Source organism: Opisthocomus hoazin, chromosome Z (assembly GCF_030867145.1).
Source record: "Opisthocomus hoazin isolate bOpiHoa1 chromosome Z, bOpiHoa1.hap1, whole genome shotgun sequence".
Taxonomy (NCBI): domain Eukaryota; kingdom Metazoa; phylum Chordata; class Aves; order Opisthocomiformes; family Opisthocomidae; genus Opisthocomus; species Opisthocomus hoazin.
The window spans coordinates 33,383,783-33,404,335 of record NC_134454.1 but is presented as its reverse complement, the minus strand read 5'-3'; the positions used below and the strand labels follow the sequence as shown (position 1 = coordinate 33,404,335).

At 43.5% G+C, this 20,553-nt stretch overlaps 1 protein-coding gene across 1 annotated transcript in view; it reads left to right on the top strand.

Moving 5' to 3' along the window:
- SVEP1 (sushi, von Willebrand factor type A, EGF and pentraxin domain containing 1) overlaps nt 1–20,553 on the top strand; it is a 133,753-nt gene that overhangs the window by 86,563 nt on the left and 26,637 nt on the right. Inside the window, exons 29-39 of the mRNA XM_075410818.1 lie at nt 472–595; nt 1,037–1,207; nt 3,313–3,486; nt 7,243–7,362; nt 8,115–8,291; nt 9,082–9,166; nt 9,464–9,655; nt 11,653–11,820; nt 13,755–14,427; nt 15,857–18,636; nt 19,858–20,083. Of these exons, the coding sequence (XP_075266933.1) occupies nt 472–595; nt 1,037–1,207; nt 3,313–3,486; nt 7,243–7,362; nt 8,115–8,291; nt 9,082–9,166; nt 9,464–9,655; nt 11,653–11,820; nt 13,755–14,427; nt 15,857–18,636; nt 19,858–20,083 (4,890 nt within the window). The remainder of the gene's footprint in view (nt 1–471; nt 596–1,036; nt 1,208–3,312; nt 3,487–7,242; nt 7,363–8,114; nt 8,292–9,081; nt 9,167–9,463; nt 9,656–11,652; nt 11,821–13,754; nt 14,428–15,856; nt 18,637–19,857; nt 20,084–20,553) is intronic.

Below are 20,553 nucleotides of genomic sequence, written 5' to 3'. Positions count from 1 at the left end.
GCTCCTTTTTGTGTTTCTGTTCCTCAAACATGGTGCAGAGCTAGCAGAGTTTGAGGGATGTAGATCTTTAGCATTAAGTTCCTTTTGGCTCCCATTTGACATTTGTCTGCAAATACATCAAGCTTTCTCTTCAGGTTGCATTCTCATATCTGCCTTTTTCTGTGATATAAATACATTTTTCTTTCATGCTAACAAATGCAATTGTGTTTCAAGAACTATGTTTTAGACTTTGCTTGTATGACAAGTATTCCTTCAGGTACTGCCTCAGCACATGCCTGTCCACAGCTAGCTGGCTTATAAGTACAGAATAATAAGTCATTCAGCCAGAAGCCTCTTGTGCTAGAAAGGGTGAACATTGCTTATTCAATGATTTGTTGTAGTGTTGCATGCAGACATGGAAGGAATATTTTTTTACATTCTTTTCCTATGTGGTCCTTAAACAGCACCTAATCGACTGTTTTAAATCCTTAGGTAAAATCTCTGGCTACATCCTGTCCAGAAGAACTCCAAAAAGGAAATGTACTAGCCTGGCCAGATTTCCTGCCAGGAGTTGTTGGAAGAGTGAAGATAGATTACAAGAGTATATTTTGTGCTGGTTAGAACTTTATTTCCTAGAACCCTTTTTTTCTGAACAATATTACAAGACTTTTTTCTGAGGTCAAATATGCTAGCTTGCAGCCTTTGCCCTACTAACCTTGAATAAATTATTCTGATAATTTGACAGTTAGAACATTCAGTCCTTCGTTCCTTGAATTCCAGGGTTTTGTAACAAAAGTTCACTGGAATCTCTGACAGAGATTTATTGCTTCCTGAATTGAGATGGGGAAAATGTGAAGATGGTGTTGTGTCAGAAAAAAGTTTTTCTTGTCTTTTATTCTAAAAATAATTGGATGATATTAAAATACACACTGCCTCCTCACTTCTACACTTACGTAGCACACATAACAGTTCCCAAAACAGGATCAATCAGATAACAGAATTATTCATTTCAGCACATAGCTGTATCTCTTACTATATGCGTATATTTTGTCCACAGACTGTCCGTCTTTGCAAGGATCCATACCACATCTGCGGGCCTCTTCTGCTGATTTAAAGCCCGGGTCAAAAGTGAGCCTTTCCTGTGACCCAGGCTTCCAGATAGTGGGAAACTCTGTTCAACACTGCCTTAACCTGGGACAGTGGACACGGCCTTTTCCCCGCTGTGAAAGTGAGTTGTCTCAGTGGGCTGGCAGGATTAGGAAACCCTAGCTTTTATTTGGACCCTATCACTATTCATGGCCTGTTTATCCCTGCAGCTACGATGTACTTGAATCCATTCACGTTACAGCATGTACATATATGCTTAAAACTAAGCTCATGTTTTACTGAGCAGGAACTATGCCACGATCAGATTCTGCCACCTTTTTCAGTCAGTTTCTAATGCCCATGGCAGAAATGAGTCTATTTAGATCAGCAATCTGATACTCCAGACTTTCCTCCCCACTGGCACCAGGAGTGTGGAAGATGCACAGGAAACGTTAGAATATCTCTGTGTCCCTGAGAACATCTGGTTTGAAGTAAAAGCCTTGACATTGGTATGTTATAGAGTAATTTCTTTAAAGGCTGCAGATATTTCTGTCAGGACTTAGAGGTGCTCCTGGACTTCCAGGATTTCTTCAAAGAAATTGGGCTGTATATATTCAGGTTGTCAAAGTTCTTTGATTCCTACTTTCCTGCTCCTGCCTTCTGCCTTCCTTTGGTTCTCCTCTGCATATGTGACTGCACATATGACTGCAGCTGCATGTGTTGGAGCTGACTATATTTTTAATTTCAGCAGAAGACTAAATTAGCTCCAGAAGCAGGTATTGCATGATCCTGAAATTGATCAGTAGTTTGGGGAAAATCATCAAATTTGTTAAAAATAATTTTAAAATAGTTTGATCTAGATTTGATGTGGTTTTCATATCTTCCTCTTTATTCAGTTGTTCACAGCACAAATCCAGGATCTGTCTCCTGTTCTGCCTAAAGAATAGCATGCATGTGAGGATTTACCCAAAAACAACTCCTGCTGGGCAGAGCATAAGTTCACTGGCAGAGACAGCTTTGCTCTTTCTTCTTGAGTTACCAGTGACGAGCCACCAGAATCTTCTTAGTGTTGTCATCTGATTTCTCTGTATTGGGCCAGGCAGTTTTACCTGTTGAGCAGAGAGCTCAGACAGAACAGGGTTTACCTGCCACAAACATGCTGAGTAAATGAGGACCAGACTCACCCATTGGCCTTTCTCAGCCTGTTCCACAAGTACCTGATGAATAAAGGTGGGTTGAAGATCGCCATTTCCTGCATGAAAATTACAGTGGAAGGTGTGGTACAGGAAAGGTTCTTCTACTGACTGAATCAGGCTCATTGTAATCACTGCCTTCACCCACCAGGGTCCTCTTCCTCTTCCTGCCACCAAAGATCCCCAAAACCACAGGTCCCCATCCCCTCAGAGCCTGTCTTTGTTACAGGTTCTTCACTTCTAACCCTCTACAGCAAGTACTTGGGTTCCATTACCACGGGCTCTAAACGTTTAACAATGTCTTATTGTGTGATCCTTGCACATGAGTGGGGGGCAAGGAGTTGCTACAATCCATGTAGTTACAAAGACAAACTGTCTAGCGGTTGGAATAAGTTCATATCATGCTTGAAATGAAGATGCACAGCAGTTCTGCTGGAATATATAGCAGGCAGGTGCAGTGGTGCCTTCTGCTGGCACAGCTGGGATCAGAAGGGCTTATTTACTATAGTTAAAAGTCATGCCCAAGGTTGTATATGAGGTCAGTTCCAATATCTCCATCGTTCATCCACTCCCTGGTCTCAGACCAGTACTGTAACCACTTAGCAGTAATCTGTTAGCTAGCTTTGCAACAGTCAAACACAGTAACATTTGGCTTGTTTTTCAGTGAAGGGAAGTAACAGGAACCCCCAGGGCACCAAACTTACTTTTCCTTTTTCCTTAAAACTCGCCAAGGATTATTCATTATCAGGGGAAGTGTCCTGTGACCGAAGGGCATCTGCTCATATATTAGTCACAGATGTCTCCTCCAGAGCTAGCAGAATAGCAGGAGCTGGAGAGTCCTGCTCAGTCTCTGATGGACCAGTGCCTGCAAAATAAGACCCTCCGACGGACCTGGAATCAATTAGCTACCTCGGAAAAGGTCTCGGCGCTCTTGCAGATGGGATTCCACAGTTGCAGAGAAAAAATCATCAGTGGTGGCTCTCGTGGAATTATTCTGAAGTTGATCTGTGTCTGCTCTGCTCATGTCTGTGCCCTCTTTTCACTCATGTTGCAGGAATCAGCTGTGGAGTGCCTCCACCTTTAGAAAATGGATTTTATTCTGCTGAGGACTTTTTTGCTGGCAGTACCGTTACCTATCACTGCAACAATGGCTACTATTTGTTGGGCGACTCTCGGATGTTGTGCCTGGACAACGGGAGCTGGAACAGCATTTCACCGTCTTGCCTTGGTGAGATGTGCCATGTATGTGGCTGCATGGGCTGGCAATCTTGCACTGCTCCTGTGCCCTTGGGTTTGGGTGGAGTTTCATTCTGAAATTGTGAAGGCTGACCAGAGTCTCAGATCACACCCCAAAATATTAACATCTCTGAAATCCTGTGCTCAGTATTATGTGAAACCAGAGCTACATTCTGGCACTTTTGTCTGTCAGTCCTCTTGCTGGACACCCCATACTTAGTAAGCCTACATTGCACTCGCAGCCTCTCTCGTTCCAGGCTCATTTAGCCCTGGAGTCCTTGCATTCTCTGATTCTAACCTGTGTATTTCCCTGTGCTTCAGTACACTGTCAGTGTCCCATATGCTCTAACTAGATTCTTTTAGATGTTCCAGGCGTGGAGGTTGTAATGTTTAATATGAAATTTACTTACCTGAAGATAGTTGATGCTGTGCAGGATTTCTGATTTAGCAGAGTAATACAAAATATACTGCATAACACTATACAAATACATGCAGGTTACACTTAGCAAAATACAGCACTTGCAATACACAGTTCAGTCACAATACTAGTGTGTTTCCGATTACCAGTCTCTAGAATATGCTCACCGTCATAAAACTGGGTGGCCCCACTAGCCAGAAATGAATACCTGGGTGGCAGCCAGCTGAAGCCTGTTGCTAGTTGTCTGGATTTTATACTGTGTGTTGGGCTGAGCCACGTATTCAGTTGCCCCCCATGCTGGTCTGAAGTACCCAAACTGTTCTGTGGTTCTATGGTCTAGCTAACTCAGGGAGACATTCTGACTCCTTTAATGAACTCGGAGAGAAACATTTACACCACCAGCTGATCCACTCAACTGTTGATAGCTGTTTACCTAAAACAAAGGCCACCATCCTGTCCCCAGTATGTTGAGTCAGCTTCTTTAATAGCTGTGCTCAGTCACACCCCCACATTAATTACTCCCTGAGCTTCGTGGGCAGATCACCTTTGCCCGTCTCCTCTGAGCCTTCTTCCATTGTGGGTGTTTGTTGGTCAGTCACACAGGCCTGTCAGCAAGCAGCTGCAACATGGAGAGGGCTGGGAGCACCCTTACCAACGAAGTTCACTTAGTTGCCACACCATAACCTGCTTCCTGGTCAGCTGGGTCTGATGTACTGGATGCAGCTGCAGGAGCTAAAAGGTGGAGTAGACCAGCATAATACTGCATATGGAGGACTGGCTGTGGCTGTTCTTGTAGGACCATGTCTCCAGCAGATCCCTGCTGGCATCCACTAGCTAACTGTACTTAGATTGCTGCTGTCTTAGTCATACCTAACATGGGAGTTGCAGGGTAACAACCTGGCAAGACTTATGTTTGATTTGACTTTTTATTTCATGTAAGTATAGCACTTTTTTTTTTTTCCAGTCAAGGCAAGCAAAAGCAAAGCCTTTTAGGTCTGCCAAAATTCACTTTGGAGTAGGATCTGTCTGGTTTCATAGCATCCTGTCTACTGGGACTCCTTCAGAACCTCTGAACAGACCGTCCAGTCTGTTGTTTCTCTCTCCTTTGCACTTTACACCAAGCCTAAAGATGAGCGGAGTCAGAGCAGATGCTGCAAGGCTGTCCACATAGTTTGATGTCTGTGCAGTACGAAGCATGAAGCTGAGAAGCAAAAATCCTGTGCCCCACCTTCCAGCTTGCTTCGACTCTCATAAAGCAGAGTATACCAAGGGGAAAACGAAAACAAGAGTGGCTCTGACCCACCCTTTAGCTTTCTGATTCACGCTCCAGGCAGGTGCTTACAAAGCCTGGTATAGTGTAACCTGCACCCTGGGGCATTCTTTTTGCTCTATTGTATATCTGATTCATAGTGTCCTTCCACTCTTCCTTGCCTTGCAAGACATTACAGGAGGAGCAGTCATTCCAGTTCTGCTGTGGTAGCACTTTACATTCTCCTGATGTTTGCCGTAAGTGGCAGCTGTTTTGATTTTAATGTACGGTTTTCATCCTCCATGTGATTCGAAAATCCAGTAGAAAAACCTAACAGTACAATGTATACTGTTAAGCAGGTATTCTTTATTGCGGTGCCGGGCACATGGGGGATCTCTCCTCCAAATGTGCGCACCAAACACCGTGTCATTTCAGGTTAAATACAATCACAATATTCATTATATTTCTGAGAAATGCTTAGCATATTCATTTCTTTTCCGGAACTAATTAGCCGATGTAAATGTCTTTCACACATGTCTGTTAGCATCCTTGGGTGATCTTTGGGGGTCCTAAGGTGAAGGCCCATCCTCTTCGTTACGGTGTTTGCTGGTTGACCTTTTTATCTGTGCAAACTCAGTTCTAAGATCAGGTACTTCATGTCCTTCAGGTTGTTTTGCTCTGGTCTTGTTGCCCTCTTGGTGCCTCTTTATCTCTGTAGCTTGGTGCATCTGCCCTCCCAAGGCTGAGCTGTCTGGAGCAGAATTATTTAGGAGTCTCTTTTATCCTACAGTTATCCCAATTATTTGCTGAGGACCAAGACCACATTTGTTTGACGTAATTATTTTGTCTAACAACGAAGTGATAACTTGTATTTACATTCATCCACTACATTCCTTAATAGAAACAGGGATTAGCGTAACAGTTACATCATCAGATCATTATGTATGCAGGAACACAAACTGCAATAAGAAAGACTACTAAAAACTAGAAAATATTAAAGCTTCTTTGTGATGGTTTCACATTTCTTACAATCCCTTCTATCACATGCCAGAAAGAAACTCCCTATTCTTTTCAGATCAGTGTTGGATTCTTTTCATGCTGGCCAGACTCATTCATCAGTGAAGAATGAACACACCAATTCAGTAAATTTTGTTGCTTTTTTAACCAAGTTGGTTTTTTGCCTGGAAATTGGCAAAGAACTCTAGCTGTATGTCTGCGTGGTGTACCTAGTTCAACAGCTGTCCTGTAGCAGGGCTTTTAAATTAAGAATTGGTCTGTCTCTAACAGTCTGGTTTATACAAGGAATAATCCCTGATGCCAGATATTTTGAAATTAACGGTTTGTAATTTATGACTTGTTGTTTACATACCAAGAACACTTCTGTACAGTCAAGATTTGAGAGCTGATATGAAACATTCTGAAACAAGGGATTTTTTTTTGCTGTACAGTAGCAAGCCACATGGAGCATAAATCATCACTGGTCATTTCTAGGCACTACTGTCATATAAATAGTTAATTGTAATAACTAATATATTTTGAGCTGATTTTAACTTTTCTGGCAACTGCAGGCATTTCTCATTCCTAGTCTAATGGAATTCTCTTCAGCAAATATGGTGCTCTGGTCATATTTCATGTTCAGAGTGTTTCCCCTCTTGGCTAAGTTTTCCTGTCTTACAGATGGGAAGTTTGAAATATAGAGGATTTCCCAAGCAAGTGCTTAATGCAAAAGTCCTCTTCATAGTGTCTGTCCAAACTAGTAGTAACACACATGAATTATGATGTGTGTTCTTTTACTACTTGGAAGCTAGATACTTTTTGTGGATGTATTGACTGAAGGCTAATAGGCTTTGTCTCTGATTTTCTCTCATTTCACAATATTTCATAGTAAATTACGTAGAAAGCATAAATATGAATTTAAATAATAAATATTTTTACTAGTGCATAAAAAATGTGATTGAAGTAAAAGTGATTTTTAATTAAACTAATTAAAGCGAGTCCTCTTGACAGTGAAACAAATTTAAAGCAGGCGCTTGTTACAAATATCACCCTAGAGATGTCTTTTTTGCATTTCTTTTTTGTAGATGTTGATGAATGTGCTGTTGGATCAGACTGCAATGAACATGCATCTTGTCTCAACACAAATGGATCCTATGTTTGTACTTGCATCCCTCCTTACACAGGAGATGGTAAAAAATGTGCAGGTATGGGAAAGAAAAACATCAGGCTAGCCATTCCAAGATTCTGTTAGGAAGACAGTTGCCGGTAATTGATATCTAGGTAGATACAGGGCAGGTGTGCTCTCAGCTCCAGGTCATTTTGGCCTGAATGAGGCTGTGATGAAGTGTCTCCTGTTTCTTAAGAACTCACCTCTCCCTGTGTCGTTGGTATTCTGCTCCGAGGCATACACACATGCGAAATCTCTTGTACATGGAGCAGGTGTGCTGGAGACCTGGGAAGGCCACATGCAACAATGTGTCACTTCTCAGAGCAGAGATGTGCAGTGAAGAAATACTTTATTGCAGGCATTTGAGTAGGGCTGAGCTGCCTGTGGAAATATTAGGGAAGGTAACTTCACATGAAGATGCCAAGACAGTGGCACAGGTTGGGATAAAAGGTAGCTGAGCTGATTCTGTGTTCAGGGCTGGACATGCTGGAGTGGGCTTTCCCTCACGGAGAGAAAAATGACTGTGAGATGTGTTTGCTTCTGACAATGAATGCAAACTCGGTTACAGAGGGCTCTTCCATATCAACATTTCCTTACTTGCACAAGTCTTTAGTGCCTGTCACTGACACACAGAGCAGAGAAGAGCAGGTAAGGCTGTAATCTACTTAGGAGTGTTTTCCATGTGCTCTGCCTTCATACTTCAGAAAATTCACGAGGATATCTACTGCAGCTTGTTTACAAAACCTAGTACTTATTCATGTTAATGATAGTTTCTGTCTTCCTCCTCAGAACCGGTGAAGTGCCGTAATCCAGGAAATCCAGAGCATGGCCACTTATATGGGGACACTTACAGTGTTGGCAGTGAAGCAGTGTTTTCCTGTGAAGAAGGGTTTCAACTGAGAGGAGTGACTAAACTTACATGCAGGGAGTCCGGAGAGTGGAGCCACCCAATACCATATTGTGAAGGTGTGGTTCCTGGGGAGAATGCATATTGTAATGTGTGGTGTTAATAGGCATGGAAGGGGGAAAGCAGTAGTGTAGAGCCTTTAAAGACCACAGCAGCTAATGAAACCCTGTCCTAGTATACACGGGTCTCAGGTTGAAGTCTCTGTTTCTTTAAGAGATGTAAGCACCAGCTGAAGTTTTTCCAACAGTTGTAATATTCATAGTGCTACTCTCTTATGCAGGTTCTCTAAAGTGTCAAAGGCGTAGACTCATCTCATTTTAATGCAAGCACGGAAAGTGTCTTTCTTCTCCATCCAACCTCCCAATTTCAAGGAATTTGGGGGAACTTAATGTCTTAAAGATCATTAACTGTGTTTCAGTGGATAAAAAGCAACCAGAGAGGGCAGGCTGGTGCATGTGCATATACATGGTATAGTTGCAGAAATTGTTTCTTTAGAAAACCAGAACTAATGAGTTGAAGCAACAGAGTTAAATGAAGGGGTGTCAAAGACAGTGTCAGAAAAACAGTTATTTTGTCCATTGGGAGGGGTGGATATGGACTTCTTTTGACAGTCAAGCGTGTGGTTTGTAGAACATTTCCAACTACCTATTTACAGTTAGTCCAGTTTCTCAGCAAGGTGAAGTCAGATAAAAAGCCCCAACTGTCAGTTGCAGCTTAGTTAAGAACCCAGTGTTGCCTAGGGCTTTACGCCTCTCTAAACCTACTTAGAGAAAACGATGCAAATCCTGATTTTCTGTTCTGTTTTATTTGTGTTGTATCAACCTCTCTTGTGATCCTGTCTTTTTAAAGCTGTATCCTGTGGTGGTCCAATTATTCCAGAGAACAGTGCCATTTTGGGCTCAAATTTTACATACCTCAATAAGGTGGTGTACAGGTAGGAATTCGGTATGTCTGAAGTGCTTAATAATTGATTGAGAATCTGACAACAAATGAGAGTATGGCTGATTTGAAAGAGTGGTTGAAATGAAGGAGAGGAGCAAGATGGGATTGTAGTAATGCAAAGGCATTTGATTACAGCTGTGGCTATTCACTAGCAGAGCTGAATGTTTACTCCAGTACTACCTCTCCATGCCCTGCAAAGATGGTGTATGCAGGTGTGGGTGAGGAGACAAAAGGGATGGCTGATTACATTGTATATAAAAGGCTCTGCACTTCTTTTCTTCTAACTCAGGTGCAATGATGGTTACAACTTGGTGGGTGAAAAGGAAATTCTGTGCCTTGCTAGCGGTATTTGGAATCATCCTCCCCCCTCCTGTGAAATGGTGACTTGTCCTAGCCCACAGGATATTAGCAATGGAAAATACACACTCACCGGCACAACCTACCTTTCCTCTCTGTCATACACCTGTGACAGTGGATACAGGTAAATGCAGGAACATTCCTGAGCCAAATGCAGGCAGCATGCCTGCTGAAAGGTCTAATTTATGTCTGAAACAGACAAAGCTGGGATCGTTGCTCAAAAAGGTAAACTACTAGAATAGATTTTTAAGACATCTCTATATCTTGAAGGTGCTTCCTATTTTTCATCCTAAATTGGAACAGTTCAAGAAGGTCATTCAGGATTTGCTATATATGTATATATATATATATGCAATGACTTCATTCTACCATCAAGTTCAAAGGCATATTTTGAATATTCAGAAAAATAGTTGTCATTATTTTTGAAAGTTCTCTTTTGTCTTTAAAGATTGTCATACCACTAAAGCTTTAGCCCATACCCAATATTATTTTAGGCATAGTTTTACAATGCCTTTGGCGAAATTACATGCTGGAAGTTACTGATTTACTCCTTGAACTGTTTGTAGTAGTTATTTATTCTAGGGTTTTATTCTCGTTTACATTTGTAAGCAATTAGGTTCGAAACACATTTTTAATACAGTGCAATTAAAAATTCATACAGTAATTCTATCTCCAAGGATGTGGCTTTAAGTGCAAGTTTCTGCCTCTCCTCATATCTGCTTGTACCTCTAGCAGATTTACGCTGGCATAAGCGGTCTCATATGGACCTGTTTAGGTCTGAATTTTTTCTGTATTTTCCTGCTGCAAGCATTCCATTGTCTAGATGCAGATGGGTAGGTGAGGTGTGCTCATTTGGTGAGTGTTTTAATTGAGTTAATATAAATGGATACCTCAGCTGCAGTCCAGAGTAGTGTTAAGTCATAGAGCCACAGTGTGGGTTTATCTGTACCCCACTAAACCAGGCAATGTTTTTACCAATGTTGATGGGTTTTTTGGCCATAGTCTTAGGACATATAGGCAGCAAATACCACATCAGTTGTCACTCTTTACCCTTACCTGTCTAGCATAGCTTGGTGAGAGAAGTCCTCTCTTCTGTGGTCACCACTCGAGCGGAAGCCCTACCAAACAGTGTTCTCCTTATGCATTATTTCTGGACCTAAGTGTGCACTCAGTCTTTTCCTCCAAGCACCTCTTTTGTGCTTTTTGCCTTAAACATACTGCCACAGGTAGGCAGACCCCACTGCCCTGACAAGAGCCTGTGCTGTATCTGCAAGGGCTTTACAGGACAGTGGTATTCTCTTCCATTAGTCCCTGAGCTCATTTCAGTCAACTGAACGTGGTGGTCTAGTACTATTTGAGACTAAATTGTAGGGAATCAGACATGCCTGTGTAGTGCTCTCAGATATGACGTGGGACCTACTGGGAATGCATAGCCAGCTGACGTAGCAGCTGGAGGCCAGCAAAGTTCACCCAGGGCATCTCAGGGTGGGGTTGAATGCCTCTGTTTAGACAACTGGGGCATGCCTTTTGTACCCATGCATTGCTGTTTCCTCAGCTAAGGAAACCAAAAAATACCATCAACTTCAAATATATGTGGCCATTCATTCTAGCAAAATACCTCCTGAAGGAACTGAATGCCATTTTGTAAGCAAACCTGAACTGGAGCATTTCCTTTAGTTTTCTGAGTGAAGGTAGTGTTTAAGTCCTTGAGTGAATTGGGTCGCAGTCTGAGGCCTAGTTGCAAGTCTCAGGATTAGTATGATGTTGATGGCACACAAGTAGATCTTTAAGCTTAAATAAATATTTCAGCACCCTGTGACTTTCTTTTGTGCCTCAAAGATGGCAAAGCTACAGCAGAAGTTATGTGTATGTCTGCACAGTGCATTGAGGCCCCACATGAATTCCACCGGCTCTCTCATCAAAATAGTCTGAAGACCAGTTTTTTTGACAGCATCAGCAGTGCTTTTTCGTGAATAGTGGGTGAGATTCTGACCTCTACTGAAGTCAATGAGAGACTCCTGTTGGTTTCACTGTGGCCAGGAAGCCAAAAAGCACCTCTTTCCCTCTCTGTTCTTCAGCTGGACTGAAATGACAGCCTTAATAATGATCTTTGTGTCTCAGCCTTCAGGGACCTTCTGTACTTGTCTGTGCATCTTCAGGGAACTGGAACAGCACACCTCCAGCTTGCAACATTATCTCTTGTGGATCCCCTCCTGCCATCAAAGATGCGGTCATCAGTGGAAATAACTTTACGTTTGGAAGCACAGTCTCTTACACCTGTAAGGAAGGGTATGTCGATTAGCACTGCCACATTCATGGTCAGGATGAGTAAAACTGGTGCACTGCTTCACAAGTCCTTTATAACTGCACACTAATTAATTTTTACTGCTTTTGTCATAACTCCCTGGAAATTAAAAGTGGTGGAGATATTTTTGTGGGCTGTGAGGTTAGTACAGGACACATAGGCATTTCTCAAAGTAGTTTCATGGCAGCTGAATACACTCGGGAAGAGAAGAATGGAGAGGAGTCATGGGGCATGATAGACCTATTCAATAGGAAGCCCTCTCCCTTGCAGTTACTGCAGAACTAGTAATTTTTGTGATAAACTTAAGGCCCTGATCCTACAGAATTCCCTATGTCTCTTCAGGCTGGAAGAAAGCTGTTTGGTGTGTTTTGAGAACTGTCTGTTCTGGTGTTCCAAATTCTGCTTCCTTAAAACTCTGACTCCATATTTATTGAGGTGCATGATTTTTGTTTTATTTCCGTCTGCTTAGTATAGTAACCTTTTCAGACCGAATTTCATCAAAGATGGGGCTCCATTTTGATAATGTCAAGCATGAAAGTAGTGCTGGACTCTAATCCTGCAAGAACCTTTGCACGTGCTGATCTTTACAGCCTGTGAGCAGTCCCATTGAATTTCTTGAAACAGTTTTGTCCAAAAGGCAGAGCAGATATGCAGAGCTTTTGCCAGGTAAGGCCCTAAGTGACTGGAGGATTTTGTGCGCCTTCTTGATGTAAAAGGATAGATTGATAAGCCAGCATTTTTCTTACAAACTGACTTTGCAATATTATTTGAAACATAATTGAAGCAAAGCGTCCTTACTCTTTTTTCTTGACTATATTATGATTTTAAAGGCTGCTTCTCTGTCCTGTGCAAGCATTTTAAACGGGATAAGATAGCAACATTTAAAGAGGGTGACAGCTGTCTGTGACAATTAATAGAGTGGATCATGTTAAACATTGGCACATAATAGGCTCTTTTCGTGGAGTCCAAACATGAGGCTTTGAAAACAAATCCTGCAAACAAGACAAAACACTTTTACAGATGTTGCCATCAAAATCAGAACAATCAGTTTCCAGCCTGCAGCTGGAAAGAGTCATTGGGAACTTTGCAGTTGTTGTTGTTTCTTTGCTTTCTGTGAGACCACCACAAAGATTTCAAAATTGAGGAAGAAGACAGTTACAGGTGCTGTGACTATACTGCTGCATGTTTAAGCAGCAAGGCTTTAAGTGGGGTGATGAGCAGCATGGAGTAATGTCTGTCATTGCATCTCAGAGACAGATTAGAGAAATACAACTACATTAACAGTAATCATGTATTGGAATTTCATGGTAAAATAGTTTTGTGGGTTTTTCTTTTTTTTTTTTTAATTGGCTTCTATAACGATTTTCAGAGTGGCTTTTTTAGGAAGAAGTTGTTACAAAATTGCCATGTGCATTATTGGCAATAGCATCTCTGGGTAACCTCACTAAGGAGTGAGTTTCATTGCTTGCAAGTGTGAAAATAGATTGATAAGGCTGATGTAGGAACCCAAAAGACCTTTATGGGCTGTTCTCTTTCTTCACCATTCAGTTCTGCTAAAGAGGAAAAATTTCTCAGTGGGATAGTTTCTTTGAGGATTATATGAACTGTCACAGCACAATATTACGTTTGTTGCAGTATTTTCAACCAAAATGGAAGTTCAGGAGTGGTAATCAGATGGACAGATGAGAGAGAAGCAATGTAGACAAGGTGTGGTAGGATATCCCTCATTGTGATACCTCCCCCATGGATATGTAAGCTTTAAGATTTTCCTTTTGAAGTTGATCATAGCTTTTGTAAAAGATCCTGTCCTTCCAGGGTGCTAGCAAGCAAGCTTGTACTGCAGGGGCTTCAGGAAACTCTAGGTAAGTGTTTGACAATGCTTGTCTTTTGACTTCCTGTGTGGTTTCCTTATCCACAGTTACACGCTAGTTGGCCCTGCAGCCATAGAGTGCTTAGCCAGTGGAGAGTGGAGTGTGAGCCACCAGCAGTGCCTGGCAGTATCCTGTGATGAACCACCCCATGTGGAAAATGCATCACCAGAGAGTGGCCACCGCCTTTTTGGCGATACAGCTTATTATTTCTGCTCGGATGGCTACAGCCTGGCTGATAACTCTCAGCTGCTTTGTAATGCAGAAGGGAAGTGGGTGCCTCCAGAGGGCAGGGACATGCCCCACTGCATAGCTGATTTCTGTGAGAAGCCATCCACTGTCTCGTACAGCATTCTGGAGTCCATTAGTAAAGCCAGGTTTGCAGCTGGCTCCGTCGTGAGCTTCAAGTGCATGGAGGGCTTTGTTCTGAACACTACAGCCAAGATTGAATGCCTTCGAGGGGGCCAGTGGAATCCTTCTCCGTTGACCATCCAGTGCATCCCTGTTCGCTGTGGAGAGCCTCCCCACATTAGCAATGGCTATGCTAGTGGGACCAACTACAGCTTCGGAGCAGTGGTGGCTTACAGCTGCAACAAGGGTTTCTACATCAAGGGAGAGAAGAAGCGGACCTGTGAGGCCACTGGCAACTGGAGTGGCAGTTTGCCCACATGCCACCCAGTATCCTGTGGAGAACCACCACAGCTTGAGAATGGCTTTATTAAGGTACAGAATGAGTTTTCTCATCTGCCTGGTACCATAACGAACTGAGTATGTCTTCACAATTGCCGCTGTCAGGGTTTTCTTTCTTCTCTTTTGCTCTACTGTTAAAAATGAGGAAGCATATGACTGGATTGAATAAGCAAAGGGAAAAATGGGTGGATTTGCAGCAGAATCGTGTCTGAAAAACGTGGACACTTCCATGGGATTGCCTCCTAAAGTGGGTTTTCGGTTAGAATGCTCAAGCTGCCATATGACAATGAATTGATTTCCTTAATGTCTTCCTCTTCATTCATTTAGTCAATGGGTGCTATCTGTCTCCAGTGCTATCTGGAGACATTTGAAGTAGTGTTGCCAATTCACAAGCCTTGCTGTCCTAACTGCTATGAAAAAAAATCTGATTTACAATAGATAAATCACCTTGGAATAATTTCTGTCCTTTTGATGCAAGGACACTGCTGTACTCAAGTCAGAACTTCCCTTTCCTTATCAAATTACAATTGCAACAATACCTGAAGTTAAATACCTCGTTGTGGCAGCCCAAACCTTAACAGCTACTTAACCTGTGTTGTGCTTTGTTGCACAAGGGCAATGTTGTGGTAAGGAAGGAAAACACTACTGTAAAGATTTAACTTCAGATTTTTGGAGCATTTTTGTTCTGACCATCCCCCCTCCTTCCTTAGATCTAGCCACCAGGAAATCTGCATTTGATAAAAATTGGGGGGGGTGGAGGGGGGTGTTTGCATCCCAGTTCCTACATGGGCTTCCAGCAGTAGTAGCAACAATTCTGTTCAGATTCCCACACAGATACCTCCTCTAATTAATGCCTGTCATTCTGTGTTGTCCTCCTGAGGTAGGATCACTCCTCCAGATAGATATTCCTTCCAGTTAGAGACATTTTTTAATACCTCAGTTAGAGATCAAGACTGCAACTTTGAGGGGCTCCTCAGCTGCCTGCTCAAGACCCTGCAGCTGCATATGTGGCACTTACAAACGTCTCCTAGTAGTAGTACATCTGAAGGCTTCGACCTTGAATACTCCTGTAAGCTAAAGAACCATAACAACAATAGGCCATTCCATGGCAGCTTCTCCTGACCCATTTCATTTCTGTCCTCCTGTCTACAAAGCTTCTGGTGTCTTGGGTCAGGAACGGGGGTAGCAGAGTAAGTATTTCCTAGCTTTTAGTTTTTAAGCCTTGAATTTTCTGTTTTTTCTTTTGATGATGCTTTCAGATTTCCTGACAGCAGAGTGCATCATTTGAGGCGAGACATTCTGTGTCAGTTATTTGTGTTCATTGCTTTGCACACAGTCTTTAGTGCTGTCTGGGATTCAGCTGGAAGCTCAACCAAGAGAACACAAGAAATGAAATCAGCCTCCAGTTGCTCCAATCACGCATCTTCATTTCAGGCGTGTCTCTGTCTGTTCTGTTTTGCAGGAAACAACTGGACGCTTCTTTGAGAATCAAGTAAATTATCAATGTGAGTCTGGCTACCGGCTGGCTGGGAGCTCAATGTTTATCTGCCAAGCCAATCGGCAATGGTACAGTGAATCACCTCCTCGCTGTGTTCCCCTCAGCTGTGGAAAACCACCACCCATCCAGCATGGCTACTCCAGGGGAGAAACTTTTGATATGGGCTCCAAAGTTGAGTTTTTATGTGATGAAGGCTATGAGCTGACTGGAGATGTTTCTTGGACGTGTCAGAAGTCCGGAAAATGGAGCAAAAAGCAAAGCCCGAAGTGTCTGCCAGCAAAATGTCCAGAACCACCCCTGGCAGAAAACCAGCTGGTCTTGAGGGAAGTGACTTACCAAGTCGGTGTTGTACAGTTCTCGTGCAAGGAGGGTTATGTGTTGCATGGCTCCTCTGTACTGAAATGTTTGCCCTCCCACCAATGGAATGATTCCTTTCCCTTCTGCAAGGCTGTACAGTGTCCTGCACCTCCATACATCCCCTTTGGTGACCCCTTGACTTTATCCCTCCATTTTGGTAGCACTGTGAAATACATCTGCGTGGATGGGTTTTTACTGAAGGGTGAGTCTACCATCAGATGCCAGGCTGATGGCTCATGGAGCTTGCCTTTGCCAGAATGTATTCCTGTGGAGTGCCCCCAACCAGAAGAAATTCAGAATGGCATTGTAGATGTGCAGGGCCTCACCTTCCTTAGCACAGCCCTCTATACATGTAAACCAGGTTTCGAACTGGTGGGGAACACAACTATCCTTTGTGGAGAAGACGGCCAGTGGCTTGGAGGAAGGCCGGCTTGCAAACCTATTCAGTGCCCAAGGCCTAAGAAGATCCTCAATGGCAAATACTCATTCACAAACTTCCATTATGGGCAGACCATTAGGTATTCCTGTGACAGAGGTTTTCAGCTCCAAGGGGAGGAAACGCTGAGGTGCCTAGAGACAGGGGAGTGGAGTTCAGACATTCCCTCCTGCAAAGCCATAAATTGCCAGCCCCCTCAGCCCATCGAGAATGGCTTTGTGGAGGGTGCAGATTATAGCTATGGGGCCATGGTCATTTACAGCTGTGTGCCAGGCTTCCAGCTGTCTGGCCTTGCCATGCAGACCTGTGAAGAATCGGGCTGGTCTAGCTCCACACCAGCCTGCCTCCCAACAGACTGTGGCCTGCCTCCTCACATTGACTTTGGGGAGTACATGCAGGTGAGACATGGGGAAAGACGTTCTGACCAGGAGGGTGTTACAGAGAGTCCCTCCCTTTCACATATGTTGCTGGCTGGCAATCCGAAAGAATTCAAAAGTTCCTTGAAGGAGAACAGCGCAATGCAGCTCACCACTTTCTTATTTGGAACTATAATTTTATACACATGTTACTCTGGCTATGAGCTGCTGGGAAACCCTGTTCTAGCTTGCCAAGAAGATGGGGCTTGGAATGGCACTGCCCCCACCTGCGTGTCAATAGAGTGCACCTTGTTGTCACCCCCAGAGAACGGTTTTTTGCATTTCACTGAGAACACACTTGGTAGCGTGGTGCAGTACACCTGTAAGCCAGGGTTCACACTTGTTGGCTCCGACACACGACTATGTTTGCCAAGTCGGCAGTGGAGTAACACTGCTCCATACTGCAAAGTAATAACGTGCAACCCACCGGCCCAGCTTATGAATGGGAGCATAAGAGGGGAAAACTACACATATGGGAGTGTTGTCTACTGTGAGTGTGATCCTGGATACCAGTTAAATGGCCCCACAGAGAGGAGATGCCAAGAGAACCATAAATGGGATGGCAGTGAACCGATTTGCATTCCTGTTTCCTGCAGCCCACCACCAGTTTTGGAGAACGGTCAGGTGACTGGAGAAGAGTACACATTCCAGGGACGTACAGAGTACAGCTGCAACGAAGGTTTCGTGTTAGATGGGCACAGGAGTAGAGTCTGTCTTGCAAACGGAAGCTGGAGTGGAATCACCCCAGTGTGCAAAGCTGTGACCTGCCCTGTACCACTGCCTCTTCTCAATGGGAGAAGTAGCGGCTCAGATTTTGGCTTTAAGAAAGAAGTGCACTATCACTGCAACGAAGGATATAGCCTGCAAGGACTGTCTGTGCTTACCTGTCAGAGTGATGGTACCTGGGATTCAGAAGCTCCACACTGTGAGCCAGTCATTTGTGGGCCTCCTGAAGACATCTCCCATGGCTTTCTGAATGGCTCAGGCTTTACCTATGGGGAATTTGCCCAGTATGTGTGTTTTCCTGGTTATGAGCTGCATGGCAATCCTTTACGGCAATGTTTGTCCAATGGCTCCTGGAGTGGAAGCCTTCCATCTTGCATACCCTGTCTGTGTCCTACACCACAGATTCAGAATGGGGTCGTTCTTGGTACAGATTTCAGCTGTGAGAAGAGTGCCCAGTTTCAATGCCTGGAGGGCTTCAAACTGCTAGGGCCTTCTGAAGTCACCTGTGAGGCAGCTGGCAAGTGGAGTTCTGGGTTTCCTCGCTGCGGGCAGATTTCCTGTGGCTCTCCACCTGTCATCCCCAACACATTTATCAATGGGAGCAGCTCTGGAGATGAGAACACCATCATCTATACCTGCTTGACAGGTTTTGTCATGCAGGGGAGTCCAGAACTGACTTGCGTGGAGGCTGGTGACTGGAAGAAGCCATACCCAAGCTGTGAGCTGTTAAGCTGTGGCCCACCACCTTCTGTCCCAAATGCAGAGGTTATTGGAAACACTTATACATATGGGAGCAAGGTCCAGTACAGGTAAGGATGCTGCTGCCATTCTGTTTCCATAAAATCTCTGAAGGACTGAAGATGGAAGGTTTATGCACCCTGTTAGTGCAAGTTTTTAAAAGACCTGGAAGAAAAGTTATGCCCTATCAAATGCTCAGATTGACAAAGCCTATGTTCCCATGCACACAGAAAATATTATCTAGACCACTGTCAAAACTCCAGCAAGGTATTTCTGCCTGTTGGGTTGCATTCCTCCACCAGCTTTAGTTTCCCATTCCCCTTTGCATTCTTCTCCTCTGAAACACTGGTCTGGACATACAGGTTTTCTTAGCAGGTGGCAGCAACAGGCAGCGGGGTGTGAAATTTTTCTCACGTTTTGACACCCTCTTTACGTCTTCCTCCTGCTTCAGGTGTCTGTTGTAATGCAGAAGGGCTGATCTCCCTCTTGTCCCGTTTTCTGTGCTGCAGCACTGCACTGTCAGCAAGTATTGCTGATGTGAAGTTATTCTTTTGTCAGATATGAAAGAAAGGGACTTTTGTTAATTGCCTGAAGTGTGCACACTGCAGATCTCTTACTCCAACATAAGGAATTCCTTGACAGAAGAGAAGATGTTTTTTTGGCAATAAAAGCAAATAATAGTATGGGACAGAACTGTGAGATGGCATGTGGATGAATTTAGCAGTATCAGTCATTTCCATGCCTCTTTAACGAGGTGGAGGGGGTGCTTGTGTCTGCCTTTCTACAAGTGAACCCACTTGTGCAAGCCAACTGAGTTGCTCGTGGTGAAGCACTGTGTGGCACAGAGCAAATCAGCCTTAAATAAGCAAATGGCCTGTGGTCAGCCTATAACTTGGTTTCTTCTTGGAAGAAAGTGAGATCGTCTCTGGAACTGCTTGGCTCTCACACACTGTTTACCTATCCAAAAGCCCTCCTTGCAAAGGGAAAGGCAGTGCAGGAACTGCACTAAAGCATTCTATACCCTCAAAACACTATAGCTGAAAACTCACTTTCCATTGTAGTGCTGCAGCAGCATGAAGCAGCTGGAGATGAAGTCTGAAGCTTACAGCTCTTCCAACAGAATTATCTCATTCCAGGCATGCTTCTTGCAGGGTTACCTTGAAATAGTAGAGAAATCTCAAGGCATGCTTATGAACAACTAAGGCTGAAAAATGACTGTCTGACTTTGTAATTTATGTGTTAGCTCATCCCTAGCTGTGTCTCTGTGGTCAGGTCTTCATGCTGTGTTGCAGATGCCTGGAAGGCTACACAATGGTGACAGACGGGGATGTATGCGTTTGCCAGGAAGATGGACAGTGGTCTCCTCAAAGTATTTCCTGTTGCCCCAGAAAGTGTCCCCTCCCAGGAAATATCACCCATGTAATCGTATTGGGAGACAACTTCACTCTGAACACAAACGTCACTCTGTCATGTGTAGAAGGCTATACTCTGGTGGGAGCAAGCATGTCTACATGCAAGGTATAGTGTTATTTGCACTGTTCTATTTTGCCATCTTCGTTGATTTCAAGAGTCTTCCTCATGCCCTCATTAACTTTTGGCCTTTAATTGCACACAACAAAAACATTTGAAGCATGTCCTGCAAAATATAGTATGCTTCATTGTTGCCCAGTAAGAGCAATTATTAGTTTCCCATGTATAGACTTTCAGAACTAGAAATTATTGATTTCTTCTTCCATCAAAAACTAATGCTGTCCTTTAGAAAAGCATTCCTTTTATCACATTTCAGGGAGTAAATTATGTCCGATATTTTAAAAAATTATGTCCAAGATTTCTAATGTATTTTGAGGATTGTGCGTAGAGCTCTTTTTGTCCACAATAATAGGTAGCACACGTTTTAATCACTCTGCAGCTGTAGAAACTTGAATCCTCTGTATGTTAAAGAGCAAACATCCTCATCAGTTCTGGCAGTAACCTCTTGTCACTCGCAT